This window comes from Malania oleifera, chromosome 1 (genome assembly GCF_029873635.1).
Source record: "Malania oleifera isolate guangnan ecotype guangnan chromosome 1, ASM2987363v1, whole genome shotgun sequence".
Lineage (NCBI taxonomy): Eukaryota > Viridiplantae > Streptophyta > Magnoliopsida > Santalales > Ximeniaceae > Malania > Malania oleifera.
The window spans coordinates 31,457,509-31,481,323 of NC_080417.1; the positions used below are offsets into that span (position 1 = coordinate 31,457,509).

Sequence of the window (23,815 nt, forward strand, 5' to 3'; positions counted from 1 at the left end):
GATGGGTCTGCTAGACCTGGTCCGTACACCAGGGGCGCTCACACACTTCTTAAAAACCACATTGACCATCCAATCTCACACCACTTTGTCCAGCGGCGTTAACACAAATATCATGATCATGATGACCATGGACACATAGCAACGGTACTGTGCAAGTGTTAGCCTAGACCAAGCCAACCAGGTTCTGATATCATATAACATATACTGAAACTGTGATACATGGATATTTCATATCATTAATTATCAAATCAATCATATCATTTTGTATATATATGTATATAATGAAAATCATTGACTCGTACGCCGACAAATCATATCCATAGCACAGCCCGTACGCTGGCAAATCATTTCCATAACTCGGCCTGTACGCCGGAAAATCATATCCATAGCACAACCCGTACGCTAGAAAATCATACACATAGCTCACCCAGTACGCCGACAAATAATACATATAGCTCGCCCCGTACGCTGGCAAATATATCAAAATCTCGGCCCATACGCCGGTTTTCCATTTTAAAAATCCGTATCATTAACACATTCCCAGTAAACAGTTTTTCATTATAATTTCTACTCATGCCACACTAAACAGGTTTTTTGTATATTTAATATACCATCATTTTCATAAATATTTCCCAAATATAAAGCATATATAAATATATTCATTTTCTTGAAATCAAATGCTATAACAATATACATATTTTTCATAAAATTACTAGCTTGGTTTATCCTCTTACCTGGTTCTTAAAAAGCCCCTAAATCAAACACTCCTGCACCCGCAGGGTTCCCCGTTTAACACCCTAAAAACAACATTCCTTAGAACTAAAGTTCAATATTTCTACTCGTACTACGCTTTCTACAACTGTGAAAAATCCAAATATTGAGTAGAAAGCCTTACCCTGGATTTGGGATGGTTTCCAACTCAGCCCCACCAACAATCCGCTCCGACAGAATTGCAGAGAACTTTCCCAGGAGCATCGTGGTGGCTTTTGATCCTCGAATCGGTAGAAATCCAGCTCGAAATTGAAGAGAGAAGGAGGAGGAACCAAAGGGTAAGAGAGAGAGAGAGAGAGAAGTTTTGCGTAGGAAAATGAATGAAAAATCACGTTGAACCCTATTTATCCTACGGGATTCGTCGACGAGCCACGTCACCTCGTCGACGATTCCTGTAGAAAGTTCGTCAACGAACTTCAACCCTCGTTGATGAATTTCAGGTTTCCACAAATTCTCTCTCGGAATCTTCTCGTCGACGAATCCTGTCCTCGTCGACGAGCTCCTCTTATACCCTCGTCGACGAGGAGCTGAAAAATTCCTCGGGATTATCCCATCCAAAATGATACGTGTTCGTCGACGAAGTCGACTGCCTTCTTCTGTTTCCATTTCCATTTCCCTTTCTTTTTATTATTTAAATACCATTATTCTTCGGGTCGTTACAAATATGTCCCGAACAGTTATAATTTTGGGAAATTCTATATATACCCTCTCATTTGCAAAAATTAGTCAATGATTAGCAAACTCAATTAGCAAAAATCCTCTAAAATTAAAAAATTCCTACTCCCATTTTTAAGCATCCTACACTCATTCTTACTCACTCTTATTGCTAAAATCATTTTGCAAGTGTGCTTTAGTGTTCTTCTCATTAGACTTGAGCTCTCTCTTGTTCTTGTTGATTGAAATTATTTTATTAGAGAGCAAAACTTCAAGTTTCCCTATGAGACTTTGTTAATAAGTCTTTCTTATGAATACTTCATTGAGCTTTTGTGTTTTGCATTATTATTGCAATACTCAAAGAGTTCACATTGGATTTTGATTGCTAAAAATATTTTACAATTCATTTTTGAAATATCTCTTATGCTTATCTTTGAGAAATATATTTTGAGATATTTGCTTGAGTGTTAAAGATCTTTGTTGCTATATCTTGTGATTGAGATCATCTTCTTGATACAAAGATCAAATAAATTTTTACAAACCATTGTTAAATATCTCTTGTGGTTTATTTTGAGAAAAACATTTGTTGAGATATTTGAAGTATACTTGTGATCTTTGTCGCTACATTGTGATTGAGAATATTATTTTGACACAAAGATCCTATCACTTACACTCTCACGTACTGATTGTAATATTTGCATTAATCTTTTAGAGTAGACACTAAATCTACACTGAGCTTATCTTATCATATCATTCGGTAATGTATTGATTATATTAGTACATAATCTGTTTAGTTGAGAAGCATATTTGTTGTACGCAAATTTTTATTGAAAAATCTGTTGTATTCCAGGCGTGACCTGAGGGGGTGGTAATCCAGTCCGATAAGGATTGGTTGTAAAGGTTGAGGTCAACCTTATGCTAATTGACCTGATTGTTTAGGTGCCGCTCTATCTGTTAAGTGAGCTTATAGTGGTAATCCTTGTGCTTGTTAGCCAAGGCGGGGATGTAGGCAGTTTGCCGAACCTCAATAAAATTTTTGGGTGGCAACTTTATTTACTGCTTTATTGTGCATGCTTAGCTAAATTAATTATGTAGTTTAATTTCCGCTGTAGATTTATATTGATTTACTTTATCTGCACTAGATTGACCTTAAACTTGCGTAATACTGCTATTAGTGGATTGATCTAGGGGATAAAATTTGAAAATACCAACTCATTCCCCCTCTTGGGATTACGGTAAAGCTAACAGATCCTCAACCCACAAATCTTTATTGTTTCTTCATGATTTTAGGGCTAAATAAACAAGAATCCTTGGGTTTGTTTAAGTTTTTAGGATAAAATACAGGAAAAGATAGGAAAGAAAGAAAGTTCAGAGAGCAAATCTGTTTGGTTGGCGAGAAAAAAAAACAAAAAGAGAGAATATAATATAAGAAAATTTAGTTTCGAAAAATGGATACGAATGAGGTTTTTTGGAAAGTTCAAAAACTACAGAACTACTGTTTTTTTTTTTTTCAAACTGAAATTTTAGAATAGAGATGATGAGATGAGAGACTCACAGTGAGGGAGAGATTAATAGAGAGACTGGAAGATGAAGAAGAAGAAAATAGGAGAAAAACAAAACAAAGAAGAAAGGAGGATTGATACAAAACATAGAGTGAAATAACAGAACAGGGCACGATAGAAAATTAGAGAACAAGAAGAGAAGAAAGAACCAACCATTTTCTAGACCCATTGGTGGGAATTTTCAAAAACATAACAAAATCATTATAAGAAAAAAGTAAAAAGTAGATTAGTTATTTTCATTTTTTCATTCCTAAAATTGAAGCATCTAAAACACAATTAAAGGATTTTTAAATTTAAAATTCAAAAATAAATTGGGTTAAAACTAAAATGGGCTAAGAGTTCCATGTTAGCGAAACAACAATAGGTGACACGCTTGCATCTTACAAATTAAGACATTATCATGACAATGGGCAAAAAATTATATACAATAGTAAGCTTGTCAATAAATCAAATTCCTACCCAAAATTGATTGATATTAGTCAAATATGATATAAAATCTTAACCTATAAATTCAATCAAGGCATTAAATTTATTTTCTATTTAAAATCAAATCTAGATCTATATTAATTTATTCCAATAATTACCATGATTTAATATCACATATGTCCATAATACATAATAATAGTTTTGCATACATAAATATTATGCTATTTGTCTTTTAATGAGATGTTACCTTAAAGAAGCAATGTGCATTTTATAAATGAAGTTCAATAAAAACAATTTCATTAAAGCAATACGTAAAGATCTTTTAACAATTGTAAATTTTGATGGTTTATGTTTTATTATATAGCATTGTGAAGTCTAGAACTTGGATTGGAAATATCCAAATTTTAAAAAGCAAGCATTTGGAATCACATTTATAATGTTGATATTTTGATATATATATATATATATATAAAATTATATAAATTATAGAGGGTTATTTTAATTATAAATTTTATGTAAAAATCTTGCAATATAATAACTGAATAATTAAATTTAATTTTAATATCTATATAATAAGGTAAAAATGGAGTGTTATCTTCTGTTCACAATTTAGATAATTTATCATTTATTAATTACAAAGGAGTTTGACCCGTAAATTTAAATTAATATAAATTTAGATGTAAGTATAGGTGAAAAGCAAGTCCGAAACTTAAAATCCATGGATCAAACATAGGAGTAATATTTGTTTTTCTTTCAAACCAATGGAGGGTAATTTCATTTGTCTGGTTCAGAACATGCAAACGACGTCGTGTTATTCGCCTCCGCTCATCATTATGCTCGCGTTTCGGCATTGTCGCAATTAACCTGAACAGAACTGTTCGACGGAGGAACACTGGAACAGGGGAAAGCAAGGACATGGTGCACAGCGCCTACGATTCCTGCGAGCTCCTCAGCGATTGCGCCACCAAAATCGAAGCAATCGAATCGTACGGCTCTAAGCTTCTCCTCGGTTGCACCGATGGATCTCTCCGAATCTACGCGCCGGAGTCCTCCTCCGGCCCTGATCTCTCTCTGCCGTCCGATCGCCGCGCCCAAGCCGTAGAGCTGCGCAAGGAGCCCTACTCTCTGGAGAGAACCGTGAATGGGTTCTCGAAGAAGCCTCTGGTGGCTATGGAAGTCTTGGGATCGAGAGAGCTTCTTCTATCGCTTTCCGAGTCCATCGCCTTTCATCGCATCCCTAATTTGGAGACTAGTGCGGTGATAACGAAGGCTAAAGGTGCTAATGTGTATTCGTGGGACGACCGGAGAGGGTTCTTGTGCTTCGCCAGGCAAAAGAGGGTCTGTATTTTCAGACACGACGGTAATTTCGTGAATTCAGTGTTTTTTTTTTTTTTTTTTTAAATTTATTTTGCTGCTTGTGACATCAGTAAGTCGAATTGCTGTTTCTGTAATTCTTTCTGCGGATTTTGAAACAAACAGTCGAGCTTCGTGATTAATTAGCTGGAGACGTCTGTTGCCTGCTTATTGTAGTTTTCTTACTCGTTTGAATCAGAACGTGCAATTCATATGAAGTTATAAATGTTTGAATAATCAGGGTGCGGAGAGTTGCGCCTATGGTACTAATTTGAAATAGAGACAATTGAAATTATACTAAATGATTTTTTTAAGGATTAAGGAATTTATGTTAAAATATTTACGATTGTAAGTTTTGGCTGCTTTTTGGTAGTTTAGGAAACTGGGAACAGAAAAGGAATAGAATTTTCAATCTTGTTTTTTTGTTGCCATTTTGGTCTTTGTAGTTTGGGGTGGTGGTGGTGATGTTGGGGAATGTCTCCAATAAGGTATTGAGGTGGTGTTGCATATAAGCGATGGGAGAAGTAGAGAGGGCCAAGACAAATGCAGGGGCAATCCTAAAGAGCTCAATTACAACGTGGAAAGTGAAGAAAGAATAGGATGATGTAACGAAGCAGAGGACAAGGACAATATAATAATGAGGTAAGGGAGAGGTGAGCTACCCTTTTTATAGAGAGAGAGAGAGAGAGAGAGAGAGAGAGAGATGCGCCAAATGTATGAGTAAGCAAAAAAAATCTTTAGATGAGGTTAGTGAGGGGTATTTATAGCGGTAGTGGGTGCCTATCACTTGATGGATGTGTTGCCATTAGTTGTCTTAGTCAATACTCAATAAGAATAGCTATTGGTAGCATAATTGATCATGGGAGAAGATGACAAATGGTGCTTCTTGATTAATGAGTGGGTTAAAGACGACCTTCTGTCTAGAAATGAAACATTGGTAGGATTTGAGCTCATAAGGAAAGGTTAAAGGGGTAGTGTTTGAGCTCAATAGTTTGGGCTAACCTTAAGGCCTTAAACATATTCCAAATTGAGTCAATTAGGCCAATAGCCAATAGTCTCTAGTTCATCCCAAAGATTTAGGTTTAATTAGGAACAATATCACAACACCCATAATTAATCCCCTTATGAGGCGTACTTGAACACTTTGCATAAGGTGTGAGGAGGTGGCAACTTGATCAATATTCTTCACTTTCAAGCACAACAAGGATTAGTCAAAACAAGACGAATATGTCGATAAGGAGTGTGGGCCCAAAATGATTAAGGGTTATAGGCACATTACAATTACAAGATTAAGTCAAAATATGAAGATTTCCAAGTAGGATATCTTTGAGGTTTTTGAAGATTTCCATAGAACTTGCAATTTGGTGTCTAGCATCAATTCAACCTTTATCTCCCTGATCCCTAAGAACTCAAGTGCTTGCAACATCAAGGAATTTCTCCCAATCAACGTAGTTGGTAGTTTATATAAAATCCTATCTGAAGACCTAGTGGTAGGCTCAAACATGCACTACCATTTTCAGCAGGTTTGTTATGCACTAAGTCGAACGTATTGACATCCAAGAGCCAACTCGTTACTAAGAGGGATGAACTCCGGTCATTTTGAACATCCCAATCCCAAGCCACCGAGAAGAGAAGGAGACTCTTCTTATCACGCCCCAGAAGGAGGTACTCTTCAGCTTTTCGGGGCTTATGCCGGTGACGTCACTAGAGTCTATCGCCGTTGGACAAGATCCAGAGTAAGTAGTAGTGACGCTACAAGCATTCCGACCGATGTTGACATTGACCTAAGCTTCAGACTCGGGTCAACCGTTAAACAAAAATATGAAAAATTTGATATGTCTCAATTTATCTAAAAGGATGTATAAAAAAAAAAAAAAGGTAGCCTCGTAGGTGGATACTCATCGACTATACCTCACTTACCCCCAAGGTAAATTCAGGGCATGAGACCATGTAAAGCGGGGGGAGCTGAAAACTTGAACCCGTGACCTCTTAGAGGCACAACAGGCTCCTTGCTGCTAGGCCACCAACCCAAGTGGTGGCCAAAGAGGGAGATTAATCACATTTAAAGTACAAGTGATGGAAAGACGGACAAAGGTCTTGAGTTCGTTAATATATGATCCTGACATCTTGAGCACCAGACCCTTTCAAGATTGCGTGGGTAGAGAAATCTACTACGCATTTTGCCTTTGACCAGTCAAGATTGTCTGCGGGGGTCAGCAAATTTGTAGAAGCTTCAAGACTCGGTTCAGATCACGCCATAAATTATGCGCCACACCGAGACTTGAAGTGGGGGCATTTGTAAACACTAAAATTTTGAAAATAAAAATAATAGTAAATAAAAGTAAAAATGCAAATACATATGTATACACTTTGTAAGAGTACAAGTGACAAAAAAATACATATGTATAAAAATACGCCTTCTAGGCGTACAAAAATATAAAGATGTGAACAAATAATACAAAAGTCAAAATCACACTCAGCGCTGGATTTGCGACTTTTGCCGAAAGTGTTGCCGCCAAAGTTGAAAAACTCGCTGGATTTGCGACTTTTGCCGAAAGTGCCGCCGCCAAAATTGAGAGATTCATCGGATCTGCGATTTTTGCCAAAAATATGGCCAAAGTTGAGAAGCTCGCCAGATCTCGCCTATTAATACCCAAACCTCTTGCTAAGACAGGACAGGGATAAAAAAAAAAGAAAGATCAAGCATCAAGCATCTTCGGCCTTCCCTCTTGCTGCTAGCTCCGGCAAAAAACACAAAGCTCTTGCATCTCCTCCAGCACCAAAGAAAGAAGGAAAGCAAGAGAGAGAAAAGTGAAAGACCTTACCCCACTCATCACTCCTCCCACACACCCACTCATTATCCCTCCTACACATCCATCCATTATTTTTCCTACACGCCAATCACTTTGTTAGCAAAAAGCAAAGTCAAACTCTTTTCTTTTTGTCTACCAACGGTCAAATACATCCTTGCAAATTTGACCTTCAAATTTCTTAAATTCGCATATCGGCCCCTCCAAAGATCCAACTATTTTTACTTCAACTCCCAAACCAAATATTCCGCTTAGGATCAAACTACTGCTTCTCTTGACGGAATTCCAAAGGAGGATTAATCAAAGGATAGATCAAAGGTTGTACTTGCGAAATTTTAATATACATTATACTGTATAATTTTGTAATTTGTATTTTTCTTTATTTTTTTTTTCTTGCATTTTTCGTCTCCTTACAAAGTCCAAAGGGTGCGAGATATGTAGCGAACAAATTCTTGGCACGCCCCATCGAGGTCTCTAAGTATGCGCAACAAAGTACTACATTAAAGGGGGATCCATGGTTCATCCAATTTGGAACCTTGGAACCTATAAACGTCTCACACGTGCGGAACGCCGCCGAAGTACGCTGCCACGCAGACTTATTGAACGCCTACCTAGTCAATGCCTTACGCCCTTGTTTACGGTGTTGAAGCTGTGCCCCCACTTAAGAAACAAATACCATCGTTGTGCATGGCGATCCAAAAAGGTTTCATTGAAGAAGAAAATGCACGCCTACGATTGGAAGAGTTGGAGGCTCTAGATGAAAAAAGGCTCCAAGCACAATAGCAACTAGAGTGCTACCAGGCTCGACTTTGTTCGCCACAAATCTCACACCCTTTGGAATTTGTAGGGAGACGAAAAATGCAAGAGAAAAAAATAAAGAAAAATACAAACTATAAAATTATACAATAGAATGTATATTAAAATTTCGCTGGTACAACCTTTGGTTTTTCTTCTGATTAATCCTCCTTTGGAATTCCGTCGAGGGCTGCAATAGCTTGATCTCTGGCGGAATATTTTGTTTGGGAAGTAAAAATAGCTGGATCTTTGGAGGGGTTGATATGTGAAATTTAGGAAATTTGAAGGTCAAATTTGTAAGGATGTATTTGACCGTTGGTAGACAAAAAGAAGAGAGTTTGGATTTGCCTTTTGCTAGCAAAGTGATTGGTGTGTAGGAAAAATAATGGATGGATGTGTAGGAGGGATAATGAGTGGGTGTGTGGGAGGAGTGATGAGTGGGGTAAGGTCTTTCAACTTTCTCTCTCTTGCTTTCCTTCTTTCTTTGGTGTTGGAGGAGATGCAAGAGTTTTGTGTTTTTTGCTGAAGCTGGCAGCAAGAGGGAAGGCCGGAGTTGCTTGATGCTTGATCTTTTTTGTTTTTTTTTTTTGATCCTTGTCTTGTCTCAGCAAGAGGGCTAGATATTTATAGGCGAGATCTGATCTCGCCATCTTCATTCAATGATGTGGACGTGTAACGAATTTCGGCATTGGAAATACCATTCTTTTCTTCCTCGATGGTGACGTTCTTGACTGGTTACTTCAAATTTGACGTCGCCGGAGAACGTCTTCTGCTTCGATGGTGACATTTTTGACAAATAGGGTTCAAATCGGGCAATTTTCTCAACTTTGATGGTAGTTCTTTTGGCAAAAGTCGCAAATACGGCGAGTCTCTCAATTTTGGCAGCGGCACTTTCGGCAAAAATTGCAGATCCAGCGAGTTTCTCAACTTTGGCGGTGACACTTTTGGCAAAAGTCGCAGATTCGGTGTCGAATGTGATTTTGAATTTTGTATTATTTGTTCACATCTTTGTATTTTTGTACGCTTAGAGGGCGTATTTTTATACATATGTATTTTTTTGTCACTTGTACTCTTACAAAGTGTATACATATGTATTTGCATTTTTACTTTTATTTATTATTATTATTTTCTTCTTTTCAAAATTTTGGTGTTTAAAAATGCCCCCACTTCAAGTCTCAGTGTGGCGCATAACTTGTGACGTGATCTGAACTGAGTCTTGAAGTTTCTGTAGATTTGCAGACCCCCGTGGACAATCTTGACTAGTCGAAGGCAAAATGCGTAGTAGATTTCTCTGCCCATGCAGTCTTGAGAGAGTTTGGTGCTCAGGATGTCGGGATCATGTACCGTCAAAAACTCAAGACCTTTGTTTGTCTTTCCATCACTTGTGCTTTAAATGTGATTAATCTCCCTCTTTGGCCATCACTTGGGTTGGTGGCCCAGTGGCAAGGAGCTTGTTGTGCCTTTAAGAGGTCACGGGTTTGAGTTTTTGGTTCCCCTTGCTTTGCCCAAGTGGTCTCATGCCCTGGATTTACCTCGTGGGTAAGTGAGGTATAGCCGATGAGTATCCACCTACGAGGCTACATTTTTTTTTTTCCATCCTTTTAGATAAATTGAGATAGATCAAATCTTTCATGTCTTTGTCTAACGAATGTGTGGGGGCCCGAGTCTGAGGCTTAGGTCAATGCTAGCAGCGGTTGGAGTGCTTGTAGCGTCACTGCTACTTGTTGTGGATCTCGTCCGACGGCGATAGACTCTGGGAATGTCACTGGCATAAGCTGGGAAAAGCTGAAGAGTACCTCCTTCTACGACGTGAGAAGAAGAGTCTCCTCTTTTCTCGGTGGCCCGGGGTTGGGATGTTCAAAATGACTGGAGTTGATCCCTCCTAGTAACGAGTTGCCCCTTGGATGCCAGTACGTTCGCCTTAGTGCATGCCAAATCTGGTTGAAATGGTAGTGCAGGCTAGGATTGCTAGAAACCCCCGTCGTGGTGACTGCGGCGTGAGCAACATATACAGTAATACCTGTCGGAGCGATGAAGGTGGTAAGCTCTACAGTCGGAGCATTGACGGTGAGAGTAGCAACAAGAGGAGCAGTGGTCAAGGTAGTGGTGTGAGCACTACTTGGTGTGGCGACAGTGGAAGTGGTGAGATCAAGGGCCAGTGGAGTCTTTGTAGCAGCAGTGAGATCAATGGTTAGCGGGGGTCTGGCTAGCAGTCCGCTCGATCAGCCCCTTCTTGTGATACCATTGATTTTCGAACTAGAAGCGTACATCCTTTGGTTCGACTGAGCCATATTGTTGGAGCTTTGTTGTGAGCAAGTAAACTAGTTTCGGGGAAGGAAGTTCCCCCTTGTAGTGAAATGCCGCCTCTAGGATCTCTAGTTGTTCCCTTTCGGGTGTCCATCTAGGGGTTGATGAACTTGCATTGCCCCCTATAGTTTGTGTCGTTGGGTGATTTGGCATCATCTTTGTGGTGAAAGTCGCCTTGGCCAAACGGAAGAAAGAAGGAGATGATTGGGCAGGATAGCTAGGAAGAATGAGTTTGAGTGGCTCGCTTTTTTACCATACCCACCTCTTTTATAGCAAAACTTATCAAAATTCAAAGTTGGTAGGTTGCTTATTTTTGACATTGTGAACAGCCGGCACCAACAAGAGCAGCCGCTGGTGTCGCAAAGATTGACGAAGCAGCAGGCGACTGTTCTAAATTATTCCTCCTTACCCCTTACCTACCACATGCTTTTTTTTTTATTTTTTGATTTTTTTTTGTTGGGCTGTTCACAGTTTATACTCTTGTGGGTTAAGAGTGCGGCGGACACAAAGCAAAGCCTTACGTGCAGTAGCGCTTTAGGAACTTGCCATTTATTGGGCCAATGCCAATGCCTTCATGGTCGAGTAGCATGTAAGCATTGTTTGTGTAGGCTTCTTGCACCAAGTATGGACCATCCCATTTGGAGGTGAGCTTATCGCCCGGTCGGTGTTTCAGATTGATAGGTCGTCATACTGCGAGAACTAAGTCTCCAACTTGGAATGATCGCGGGCGGACTTTGCGGTCAAAGGCCTTGGTGAGTCAAGCCTGGTAGCTCTTTAGTTGCTGTTGTGCTTGGAGCCTTTTTTCATCTAGAGCCTCCAACTCTTCCAATCGTAGGCGTGCATTTTCTTCTTCAGTGAGACCTTCTTGGATCGCTATGCGCAGCGATGGTATTTGTTTCTCAAGTGGGAGCACAGCTTTAACGCTGTAAATAAGGGCGTAAGGCGTTGATTGGGTAGGCATTCGATAAGTCGTACGGTATGTCCATAATGCTTCGAGAACCGTATCATGCCAATCCCGTTTTGTCTTGGAGGCCACTTTGCGCAGTAAGTTGCAAAGGGTCTTGTTGAATGCTTCGGACAATCCGTTAGCAGGAGCATTGTACATGGAAGACTTGTACTGTTTGAAGATGAACTTCTCGCAGAGTGTATCCATTATGCTATTGTAAAATTGCTTTCCATTGTCGGTGACGATGAACCATGGAATACCGTAGTAGTAGATCATGTGGGTCTTGATAAAGTTCACGGCGTGCTCCTTCTTCACTTTTCTAAGTGGGATTGCTTCAGCCCATTTAGAAAAGTAATTTGTTGCTGCCAGTATGTACAGGTGGCCAAGGGAGGACTTTGGCAGTGGTCTGACCCAGTTGAGGCCCCATGCTTCAAAGGGCTAAGATGCTACGGTGGGGTGTAGAGGCTCTGGTGGCTGATGTATATAATTTGCATGGAATTGACATGCTCGACAAGTCTTAGCGTATTCCATGGAATCATGCACCATCGTGGGCCAATAGTATCCCATCCTTTTGATTTTATGGTGAAGTTTCAGTTCGGATTGATGTGCGCTGCACATGCCAGAGTGAGCTTCTTTTAAAGCCTGCTTCGCCTCGTCGCCATTTAAGCATCGTAGAGTCCATCGAAGGATCTTCAATACAATGTATCTTTGTAGTATATGTATCGAGCGGCGTGTAGACACAACTCTGTCCTGTGATGACGATCTTTAGGAAGCCTTCCATGCTGCAAATAGTCAATAATGGGTTGTTTCCAGTCCTCAATTTTGATGACGTAGACGGATATGGCATATCTTTCCTCTTCTTCTTCATCTTCGATTAGTGGTACAACCCATTTCTGGCATACAGTAACGATTGCTCTCTGGCTATCTAATTTGGCTAGTGACGTGGCTAGGTTGGCTAGCGCATCTGCTTGACAATTCTCCTGCCTTGGGATATGCTCCAAGACAATGCTTTCAAACTCTTCTAGTAGACATTGGGCGTACTTGTGATATGGCACAAGATCTTTCTTTTGACGTTTTATCATCCAGAGAGTTGGTTGATGACGAGTTGTGAGTCGCCGTATACTTCAAGCACAGGAATTTTCATGTCAGTGGCCATTTGGAGGCCAATGATCAATGCTTGATATTCGGTGACTTTGTTTGAGCATAGTTCACCGAGGATGAATGCGTACGACAACACTTGGCATTGAGGAGTAAGAAATACTACACCGGCACCATCACATCGTGCGGCTCCGTCAAAGTACATTGTCCACGGTGGCAAGATGTCTATTTGGAATACTTCCTCGTCTGGGAGGTCGTATGTAAATTCGTAATCAGATGGAGCCGGATGATCCGCTAGAAAATCGGCAAGAGCTTGTCCCTTAACCGCCTTTTGTGACACATAGATGATGTCGTAACTTTGTAGTATAACTACCCACTTAGCGAATCATCCGAATAGGACCGGTCTGGATAGTACATATTTTACTGGGTCAGCTCTTGCAATGAGGTGGATTGTGTGGGATTGCATATAATGCTTCAGCTTATCGACAGCGAAGAAGAGTGCCAGACACGTCTTTTCAATGGGCGAGTAATTTAGCTCCGGACTAGCCATCGTCCTGCTTAGGTAGTAGAGTGCTACCTCCTTTCTTTGCTCATTTTCTTGGGCAAGTAAAGCTCCTAAGGATCTTTCTTTTGTGGCAATGTAAAGAATCAACGACTTTCCTTGGATGGGTGCACCGAAGATTGGTGAATTTGAGAGACAATCTTTTATGCTTTGGAAAGCTTTGGTGCATGCCTCGTTCCACTCAAAGTCAACTCCTTTTTTCATTAATTGGTTGAAGAGTTGACATTTCTTGCTAGATTGGAGATGAAGCGTCGGATGTACGCCAACTTTCCTTGAAGACTTCGTAGCTCTCTCAAATTCTTGGGCTCTGGCATGTTTTGGATGGCATCGATCTTTGATTGGTCAACTTCGATGCCGCGATGGCGTACAATAAAGCTGAGAAACTTGCCGGATGAGACGCTAAATGCGCATTTAAGAGGATTCATCTTTAGATGGTACTTTTGGAGCCTATCGAACACCAATTTGAGATCTTGCAGGAGTTCATTATGCTTCTTTGTCTTCATGACGAGGTCATCGACATAACATTCCACCTTCTTATGGAGTAGGTCATCAAAGATCTTTTGCATGGCACGCTGGTAAGTGGCACTAGCATTCTTTAGCCTAAAGGGCATCACTTTGTAACAGTGAATCCCTTTTGGCGTGCGGAAGGCTGTGGGTTCTTCGTCCTCCGGGGCCATCCTTATTTGATTGTAACCAGAAGACCCGTCCATGAAAGATAATGCCTCGTGACCAGTAGTCGCATCCACCGTGATTTCTGTTATGGGTAGGGGAAAATCATCTTTTGGACATGCCTGGTTGAGATCCCTGAAGTCAATGCGGACTTGGAGTTGTCTATTCTTCTTCCGGACGAGAACTATGTTTGCAATCCATGTCAGATATGTGACTTCTTGGATGAAACCCGCATTGATTAACTTGTTTACTTCTTCTTCGATTAGCAGGATAAGCTCCGGGCGAAATCGACGTTGGGGCTGCTTCACTAGTCGCAAGCCTTTCTTTGTAGCCAAACGATGCACCACAATTCTTGGTTCAAGGCCAGACATCTCCTTGTACCTCCATACAAATACATCCTTGTATTGACTCAGTACTTGGACGTATTCTTCTTCTTCTTCTTGTGTGAGTAAGGCGCTTACGAAGGTAGGTCGAGGATCCTCTGGAGTGCCGAGGTTGACTTCTTTGAGCTCGTCAATGGTGGCTTGGCCACCATCCTCTAGCTCTAGAGGAGCGTCCTCGATTTCGCTGTCTGACAAATGAGGTTCGGTTTTCTCATTGATTGTGATGTGGTGTGACATGTATGAGGACTCTTTCTCTCTTTCCTTTTTGTCGTGACCACCCCTCTGAGCTTGGGTGTCGATTCGACCTTTGTTTGTTAGCATTCCTTCGATGTTGACTTCTATGGTCATCTTATTCTTTTTCCAAGATGGAACTTTATCAAATTCATAGGCATGTTGGTTTGACAGTGATGGTTCGCCTAGCCTTTGGAAGACCGACATTCTCTTTATGCCTAAAAGTTGTTTGAACACATATTTCCGAGGTCAAAGATTTGGTCCTCGGATGCGTCCAAACACTGTGCCTTGAGGCTTTGATGATTGGGGCTTTTTCGTCCCATTGATCATTTGATTTTGCGCAAGATCGGGTTCTCTAATGCAATCAAGCATTGAACCGTGATATGTTGCTGTAGGGGGGCTTTCTTCTTCGTTGGTCACCCGAACCGCGATGATGCATGTATTCGCCGATTGCCTATTACTCCTTAAGGTGATGCGAATGGGAGACTTTTGTTGATAACCCAAACCCGGCCGAGTCTTAGGAGGTTGAGTGACATCTTTGGTGCATTTTCCCACTAGTGGGCTTACTGGTTTTGGATTCTTGAAATCATGTCCAGCTTTTGCTAAAAGTTTGTAGGCGTTAGGGTCAAACCCTTCATCGGTTCTCTTATTCGGGAGTGCACCATGTTCGATTGCCCCCTTTGTTGGCCGGACGAATCCCTTTAATGGTTTGGTGGTCACCACTGGATCTATCGTTTGCATTGGTAGGGATAGTGCATCCCTCAGAACACGAAATGTCTTCGGGGTTTAGACTGCCACATCTTTCCTTTGGCTGGGGATCAATATGGTGACAAGAAGATTCCTCCTTGTTGCATGGCTTATCTTTCTTTGAGGCTTCCTATTGTCGGAACCTTTGATGCGATGGCCTCGTAGTTGCCCATATCTTTGTAGAATACTGCGTCGGCTAGGTGGGCCTTAGCTTCGGCGAATGGTTTCAAGTCAGCGTTGACTTTTTAGATGCCGTTCTTGTAGTACTTGAAACACTGATGTAGACTTGACAAAATGGTCCCATTTCCATGGGTCCTGGGGCGGCCTAACAGCATCTTGTATGCTGTTTGTGCATCGATCACATGTAATAGGGTGCTGGATGTGAGGTCGCCAATGGTAAGGTCTAGGTGGACCATGCCAATTGCTCGTTGGCCCCCTTGATTGGAGCCTTGAATCATTAATCTACTTTTGGACAGTTCGTTGATGTTGATGCCGAGCTCTTTCATGGTGGTTTTTGGGATGATGTTGATTGCGGATCCATCATCAATGAGGATGCGGCTGATCCTTTGTTCTTTACCATACCCTGAGATGTACAAGGGCCGGTTGTGGGGCTTTGACCCCAACAAAAAATCTTCGTCTGAAAATGCGATCATTGAGTAACACAGCACATAGATTTGTTGTGTCTAATTGTTGTGCATCGTCGCATCGTTTTGGGTCAAAAGCCTTGCCAACTCTTGAAGAGTCAAGGTGGCTTGATTTCGCACCGCTTCAGAGGACTGCATTAAAGAATGCAATTGGGAGTTCGTGAGGAGATCTTGGAGAGTTTTTGATACCTCATCTTCCACTGGGTGACATTTGTCATGCTGCTGACACTTAGGCTCCTCCTTGATGACGTTTATGGACATCATATGGACGGCGAAACTTTGGGTTTGTGAGAAGAAGTCTTCAGGAAAGAAATCCATTAGGGTGATGAGAGAGGGCCTTCCTTGCACCATTTCTTCCTTGTTCTTGGTGTCGATGTTTCGCATGACTTTCGTCTTGCGAGACTTCTTTTTCTGGAGAGGTGGGTGAGACCTTCTTTTGTGTAGCATCCTTCTTCATAGTGATGGTGTTGCTGATATCCTATTTGCTTGGTGTGGTCTTCTAGTCTTCACCACGGTCCACCCTTCTTCGAGTTCCTTGTGGATGGCTTGTTTGCTGAGCTTGGCATTGGTGTTGGGTCTCGAAGGGTAGACTTCAGCGGGGTGCGGTAAGGCTGGACTTCTTTTACTTTTTTTACTTTTCCTTGATTTGGTGATAAATGTGGACCATCCATCGCCGATTTTATCCTCTGATTCTAATGAAGACGCCCAGACCTTGAGGTCATCGGTCATGAGTTCATATAGAATCGGGATATTTGGGTTACCATCCCGGAGCATATTTGGATAATCGTAGACCTCTTTGACATCTTGGTCTACTATGAACTGGACACATATTGCCTCTTTAGGTAACTTGGGTCCTTCCTCTTTTGTCTCGAAGGGCTGCTTGTTTTGAGGTGGTGGTGTTTCACGTGGCTCCCCTTTTGCTGTCAGGGTCCGTTGCCTTTTGTTTGTTGCATGGGAGCATACTTCAGCGGCGTTCCGCAGGTGTGAGACGTTTATAGGTTCCAAGGTTCCAAATTGGATGAACCATGGATCCCCCTTTAATGTAGTACTTTGTTGTGCAGGCTTAGAGGCCTCGGTGGTGATGGTGGCATGATTTGCCTCGGCAACGTCATCCTTGTCTAGGACAATCTTGTTTTGATTTTTCAACCTAATGATCAGTTCCTTTAGTATGAAGCATTTCTTTGTTGGATGACTGACTATGCGATGATATTTATAGAATTTTGGATCTTCGACCTTGTGCTTTTCATCCGGATGCTTGGGCTCCGACAGCTCTATGAGTTTGGCCTTCAAGAGCTGGTCCAAAATAGTACATCGGAGTCTGGGATCGGATATTTCCTCTGCTCCAATTCTTGCAGCTTCGTCATTGGCTTCTCTTGCTGCTTTGGTGGATTGGGCAAGATTGGAGTATTTGCCTTCGTCTTTGCCCTGACCTTGACGAGTGTGGCGTTGATGGTTATTGTTTCCTTATCCTTGGCTGGCTTTTCAGTCCTTTTGACCTCTTTCCTTTCTCGACGTTGGTCCACGTGGAGCACTGGGTCTTTGCCCCCAGAGGTGGCGATGCTTATCTCCATGTCATGAGCTTGAGTTGCAAGTTCCTCAAAGGTGTGAGGCTTGATACCTTGGAGGATGTAGAACAACTCCCAGTGCATTCCTTGGATGCACATCTCCACAGCGGAAGTCTCAGTTAGGTGGTCTTTGCAGTCCAAGCTCAGCGGGCGCCATCTGTTGATGTACTCAACAATTGGTTCATCTTTTCTTTGCTTGGTGTTGGTGAGCTCCATCATGCTTATAGTGCGTTGGGTGCTGAAGAATGTATTGAGGAACTCTCTCTCAAGTTGTTCCCATATGTCAATGTATTTTGGTTCGAGATTGACGAACCACTCGAATGCATTGTCCTTCAGAGATTGGACAAATTGTTTGACCAACAGATCATCGTATGTTCCCGCGTTGTTGTAGGTTTTGATGAAATGGGCTATGTGCTGCTTTGGATTACCTCTTCTGTCAAATTATTGGAATTTGGGCAATTGATAGCCCAATGGCATCCTTATCCGCTCAATCCTTTGTGAATAAGGCTTTGCATAGGTTTGAGAGCCTTGGTTGAGCCCACCTTGTTGTAGCCCTGTAGTTTTAGCTATCATATCTTGCAGTTGTTGGACTAATAGCGAGGCAACGGAGGTTGACGGCGCTATATATGCGGGTTCAGCTTGAGGTCTTTTTGCTGTAGAAGTGTTGGCTGGTGTGGCGTGTGGAGCAAAATCGGGAGGATACAGTTGCTCTTCACCAGATTCAAGATCAACTTGGGCTTTCTCTTTTAAGAAAGCATTCTGTTGATCCTTATCTTCGAGAGCTTTAGCTAGCATCAATATCTTGCTTTCCAATTCGACAATCCTTTCATCTGCGTTTGCTGTGTTTGCAGTCATTACTGCGACGTTGGCTTCGACAGATGATCCTTTGTGGAAGATTGGGGTAGATGGTTCCATTGCGCCATCCTTGTTTGACATAGTGAAGTAGTTTAGGTTTTGCTGTCGAAGGGAGATTGGAGGTAAGTAGCTGCCCCCAAGCTCGATGTCAGTCGGTGTAGACAATCGGCTTCTCCATGCTTCGAGAGAGTCGAGTGACAGTTCTGGATCTTGAAGGAACTATCGGTCTTCCGGATTCATAAGCGCCATGGAGGCGAGAGCTTGAGTTCGCCTGCGGGTCTCTGGGCCAATGTAGTCGGGTAAGGTTGTGGCGGCTGACAATGGAGTGGTGACCTTTCTTTTGTCAGCAGTGGCGTTCTTCCTTGGTGCCATGTGTTCACCAACTGCAATATTTTTGTTTGTTTTTTTTTTCTTTCCCCTCAAGGCCCTTTTTTAAAAAAAAAATTTTTTAGGCCTTTTTCTTTTTTCCCCTCCTTTTTTTTGGCCTCTTTTTTATTTTATATTTTTTTCTCGAGGCTTTTTTTTTTTTTCAAAAAGGAAGAGATGAGGGGCAAAGTCGTCCCACCGGGCGTGCCAAGAATTTGTTTGCTACAAATCTTGCACCCTTTGGACTTTGTAGGGAGACGAAAAATGCAAGAGAAAAAAATAAAGAAAACTACAAACTACAAAATTATACAGTAGAATGTATATTAAAATTTCACAGGTACAACCTTTGGTTTATCCTCTGATTAATCCTCGGGAATTCCGTCAAGGGCCGCAGTAGCTTGATCTCTGACGTAATATTTGGTTTGGGAGTTGAAGTAAAAATAGCTGGATCTTTGGAGGGGCTGATATACGGAATTTAGGAAATTTGAAGGTCAAGTTTGCAAGGATGTATTTGACCGTTGGTAGACAAAAAGAAGAGAGTTTGACTTTGCCTTTTGCCAGCAAAGTGATTGGTGTTTAGGAAAATAAATGGACTAATGTGTAGGAGGGATAATGAGTGGGTGTGTGGGAGGAGTGATGAGTGGGGTAAAGTCTTTCACTTTTTTCTCTCTTGCTTTCCTTCTTTCTTTGGTGTTGGAGGAGATGCAAGAGCTTTGTGTTTTTTGCTGGAGCTGGCAGCAAGAGGGAAGGCCGGAGCTGCTTGATGCTTGATCTTTTTTTTTGTTTTTGTTTTTTGTTTTATCCCTAACTTGTTTTAGCAAGAAGCCTGGGTATTTATAGGCGAGATCCGATCTCGCCGTCTTCATTCGATGATGTGGACGCGCAACGAATTTCAGCATTGGCAACACCATTCTTTTCTTCCCCGTTGGTGACATTCTTGACTGGCTACTTCAAATTCGACGTCTCCGACGAACGTCTTCTACTTTGATGGTGACATTATTGACAAATGGGGTTCGGATCGGGTAATTTTCTCAACTTTGGCTGCAGTGCTTTTGGCAAAAGTCGTAGATCCGGTGAGCTTCTCAACTTTGGCGGCGATATTTTCTGCAAAAAGTCGTAGATCCGGTGGGTCTTAATTTTGGCGGCAACATTTTCGGAAAAAGTTGCAGATCTGGCGGGTTTCTAAACTTTGGCGGCGACACTTTCGGCAAAAGTCGCAAATCCGGCGCCGAGTGTGATTTTGAATTTTGTATTATTTGTTCACATTTTTGTATTTTTGTATGCTTAGAGGGCGTATTTTTATGCATATGTATTTTTTTGTCACTTGTATTCTTACAAAGTGTATACATATGTATTTGCATTTTTACTTTTATTTATTATTATTATTTTTTTCTTTTCAAAATTTTAGTGTTTACAGGGTAGTGTTTGGGCTCAATATTTTGGGCTAACCTTAAGGCCTTAAACATATTCCAAATTGAGTCAATTAGGCCAATAGCCAATAGTCTCTTGTTCATCCCAAAGATTTAGGTTTAATTAGGAACAATATCACAACACCCATAATTAATCCCCTTATGAGGCGTACTTGAACACTTTGCATAAGGTGCGAGGAGGTGGCAACTTGATCAATATTCTTCACTTTCAAGCACAAGAAGGATTAGTCAAACAAGACGAATATGTCGATAAGGAGTGTGGGCCCAAAATGATTAAGGGTTATAGGCACATTACAATTTCAAGATTAAGTCAAAATATGAAGATTTCTAAGTAGGATATCTTTGAGGTTTTTGAAGATTTTCATAAAACTGGCAATTTTGTGTCTAGCATCAACTCAACCTTTTATTCCCTGATCCCAAAGAACCCAAGGACTTGCAACATCAAAGAATTTCTCCCAATCAACGTAGTTGGTAGTCTATATAAAATCCTATCTGAAGTCCTAGTGGTAGGCTCAAACATGCAATTTCGGAAGTTGTCAGAAAGCATCAACACACCTTTATTGCAAATAGGCGAATCATGGATGCTGCTCTGATTGTCAATGAAGTTGTTGATACTCACACGAAGGGTGGGAAAAGAGGATTGTGGTGCAAGTTGGATATGGAGAAGTCTTTTGACCATGTTAACTGGATATTTCTGTTGTACATTCTCAAAAGAATGGGTTTTTGGGAATCTTGATGCAGATGGATACGTTAGTGTATCTGAACCTCATCTTTTTTGGTTTTGGTAAATGGTTGCTCTTTTGGTTTCTGCAAATTTTCTCATGGTCTAAGTCAAGGTGACCCCCTCCCCCCTTTTATTTATCATGGTCATGGAAGTGCTGAATCTTATGATGTATAATGCAAATGAAGGCAGTCTTCTTAAGGGACTTAGCATTGGAAAGCGGAAGGCCCAATGACTCTATGGAAATCACCCACCTCCTTTTTGCAGATGATGCTATCATCTTTTGTGAGGATGAGCTAGAGCAAATTCTTAATAAAAGTTGCATTTTCCTCGATTTTGAAGCGTTTTTAGGCTTAAAAGAAAATCTGGGCAAAAGTGAGATTTTATTCTAATAAGGACTTGCGATCAGGTTCCTTTTCTTGCAAGTATCCTTGGCTGTAAGTGTGGAGCCTTCCCTATTTCTTATCTCAGCCTCCCCTTAGGAGCCGAGTTTAAGGATAAGGGTATTTGGGGAACCCATCATCGGCAAGTTCGAAAAGAAACTTGTTGGTTGCAAAAGGAACTTTTGTCAAGATAGACTCGCCTCATTAATTGTACTCTGTCCGACCTCTTGGTTAACTTAATGTCTCTTTTCCCCATGTGTTATATAGTTTCCAAGAGATTGGAGGGCATCTGAAGAAGATTCCTTTGGGGAAACACGAGTGAGGTTTTCCAATATCATCTTGTTAAATTGGGAGTGGTTAAACAATGTTCACAAAAGGGCAGCCTTGGCCTTAGATCTCTTATTATCTTTAATAAGGCCTTTTTGGGGAAACGACTTTGGTGATTCATGATAGGGAAAAATTACTTGTAGAGGGATGTTATTGTTGTCAAGTATGGGTGTACAAAATTCACCAAAAAACCAAGAACTAGGCCGAAACTGAATTGTTTGACAATTTGGTTTAGTGTATTGGGTTTAGTCTTCGGTTTTGGTTTTGGCTTTTATAAGAACCGACATTTGGTCTTGATTTTGGTTTTATAAGAAAACCGAACCAAAAAAATTGAAAAATCGATTAATATCAAAATAATTTTAATATTATATATATGCAAATATAAATATATAATAATAGTTTAATAATTTTATATAAAAATATAATAAATCTTCAGTTGTATTTATAGGGAAGCAGAGACCCTCCAAATTCATTTTTTCAATGTGGGACAAGTGACTAGAGTGAAGAGTGAGAGTATTGAGAGAGGATGAAGAGTTGACACTAGACGGTGTGGGCACTGGGTGTTGGGAATTGTTAAATAATTGGGTCAAATGAAAGACCTAACCTCAATGATAGGTCTCTCCCTCCATTTATAATATATGTCAAGTACAATTCCAATGACCATAATATCCTTACTAGCTCATACTTATTAACATAGCTCTAACACATAATAATAATGCTAAATGACTAAATAACCACTAAATTCCCCCTCAAGCTGGAGCATATATGCTATATGCTCCTAGTCAAATGAATTTCACACAAACACCTCCCAAGGCTTTAGTGAATAAATCAGCAAGTTGAACTTAGACTTTACATAAGTGGTTGTAATGAACTCTTGTACAAGTTTCTCCTGAATAAAGTGGCAATCTACTTCAATCAATGTGCTTTGTCCACTTATAGAAGACAAAGTTGGAGGCAATATGAATAGAAACTCGTTTATCACACATTAACTCCATAGACCGAGAATGTGAAAAACTTAGTTCTTTCAACATGTTCCTCAACCAAACAAGTTCACATGTAGTGTGTGTCATAGCCCTATACTGTGACTCAACACTTGACTTAGCCACCATAATTTGTTTCTTACTTTTCCAAGACACCAAATTACCACCGACAAAGATATAGTAGCCGGTTGTGGATCTTCGGTCGGAAGGCAACTCGACTTAATCTACATTTGTATATCCTTGAATATGAGTGTGACCCTGATCCTGATATAAGAGACCTCTCCTTAATGCACCTTTGAGATATCTTAATATGTGAATTACTACATCCGAGTGACTTGTTCTTGGGAAATCGAGAAACTGACACACGACACTTGTTGCAAAGAATATATCTGGTCGAGTTATTGTAAGATAATGAACTTTCCAACAAGTCTTCGATATCTTCCTAGGTTAGGCAACAAATCACCCAAATCTAGAGGTAACTTACTATTGGGATCCATGGGTATATCAGCAGGTTTGGATCCCAATAGTCCAGTCTCATCTAAAAGATTAAGAACATACTTCCTCTGTGACAAGACGGTTCCTTAATGAGATCTCGATACTTCCATACCTAAGAAGTACTTCAATGGTCCCAAATCCTTTGTCTTAAACTTAGTTTGTTGGAATGCTTTAGGCTTTGAATACCTTGATCATCATCACCAGTGATCACAATATCATCCATGTACACAATAAGCAGAATCCTTTCGGATAGAGTATGACGATAAAATACAGAATGATCTACTGCACACTGTTGAAAGCCAAACTCAAGTAGTACAACATTGAAGTGACCAAATCATGCCCTTGGAGATGTTTTATACCATATATGACTTCTTGAGCGGTAAGCCTGACTCCCCTTGAGCAACAAACCCACGTGGTTGCTCCATATAGACTTCCTCCTGAAGATCACCATGTTGGAAAGCATTCTTCACGTCTAACTGGTGTTGAGGCTAGCGATAGGTGGTGGCTAAGAAGATGAACAAACGTATTGAGGTGAGTTTGGTTACAGAGGAGAACGTGTCTAAATAGTCCAAGCCATACACTTGAGTATACCCCTTAGCAACAAGGTGGACCTTCAATCGAGCCAAGGAACCATCTAGATTGACCTTCATAGTGTACACCCAACGACAATCAACCACAAATTTATTAGGAGGAAGACGTACTAAGTCCCAAGTATCATTATCTTGTAGAGCATGC

General features: G+C 40.9%; 1 protein-coding gene across 2 annotated transcripts in view; it reads left to right on the forward strand.

Annotated features, from left to right (window-relative positions):
• The first annotated feature begins 4,197 nt into the window (after positions 1–4,197).
• The window catches only part of LOC131149034 (vacuolar sorting protein 39), a 37,054-nt gene continuing 17,436 nt past the window's right edge, over positions 4,198–23,815 (forward strand). The window contains exon 1 of one of the 2 annotated variants that reach the window (XM_058099111.1): positions 4,198–4,773. In XM_058099111.1, coding sequence (XP_057955094.1) covers positions 4,329–4,773 — 445 coding nt within the window. In that variant the 5' untranslated portion in view covers positions 4,198–4,328. The remainder of the gene's footprint in view (positions 4,774–23,815) is intronic. The other variant, XM_058099193.1, reaches the window with a different exon arrangement.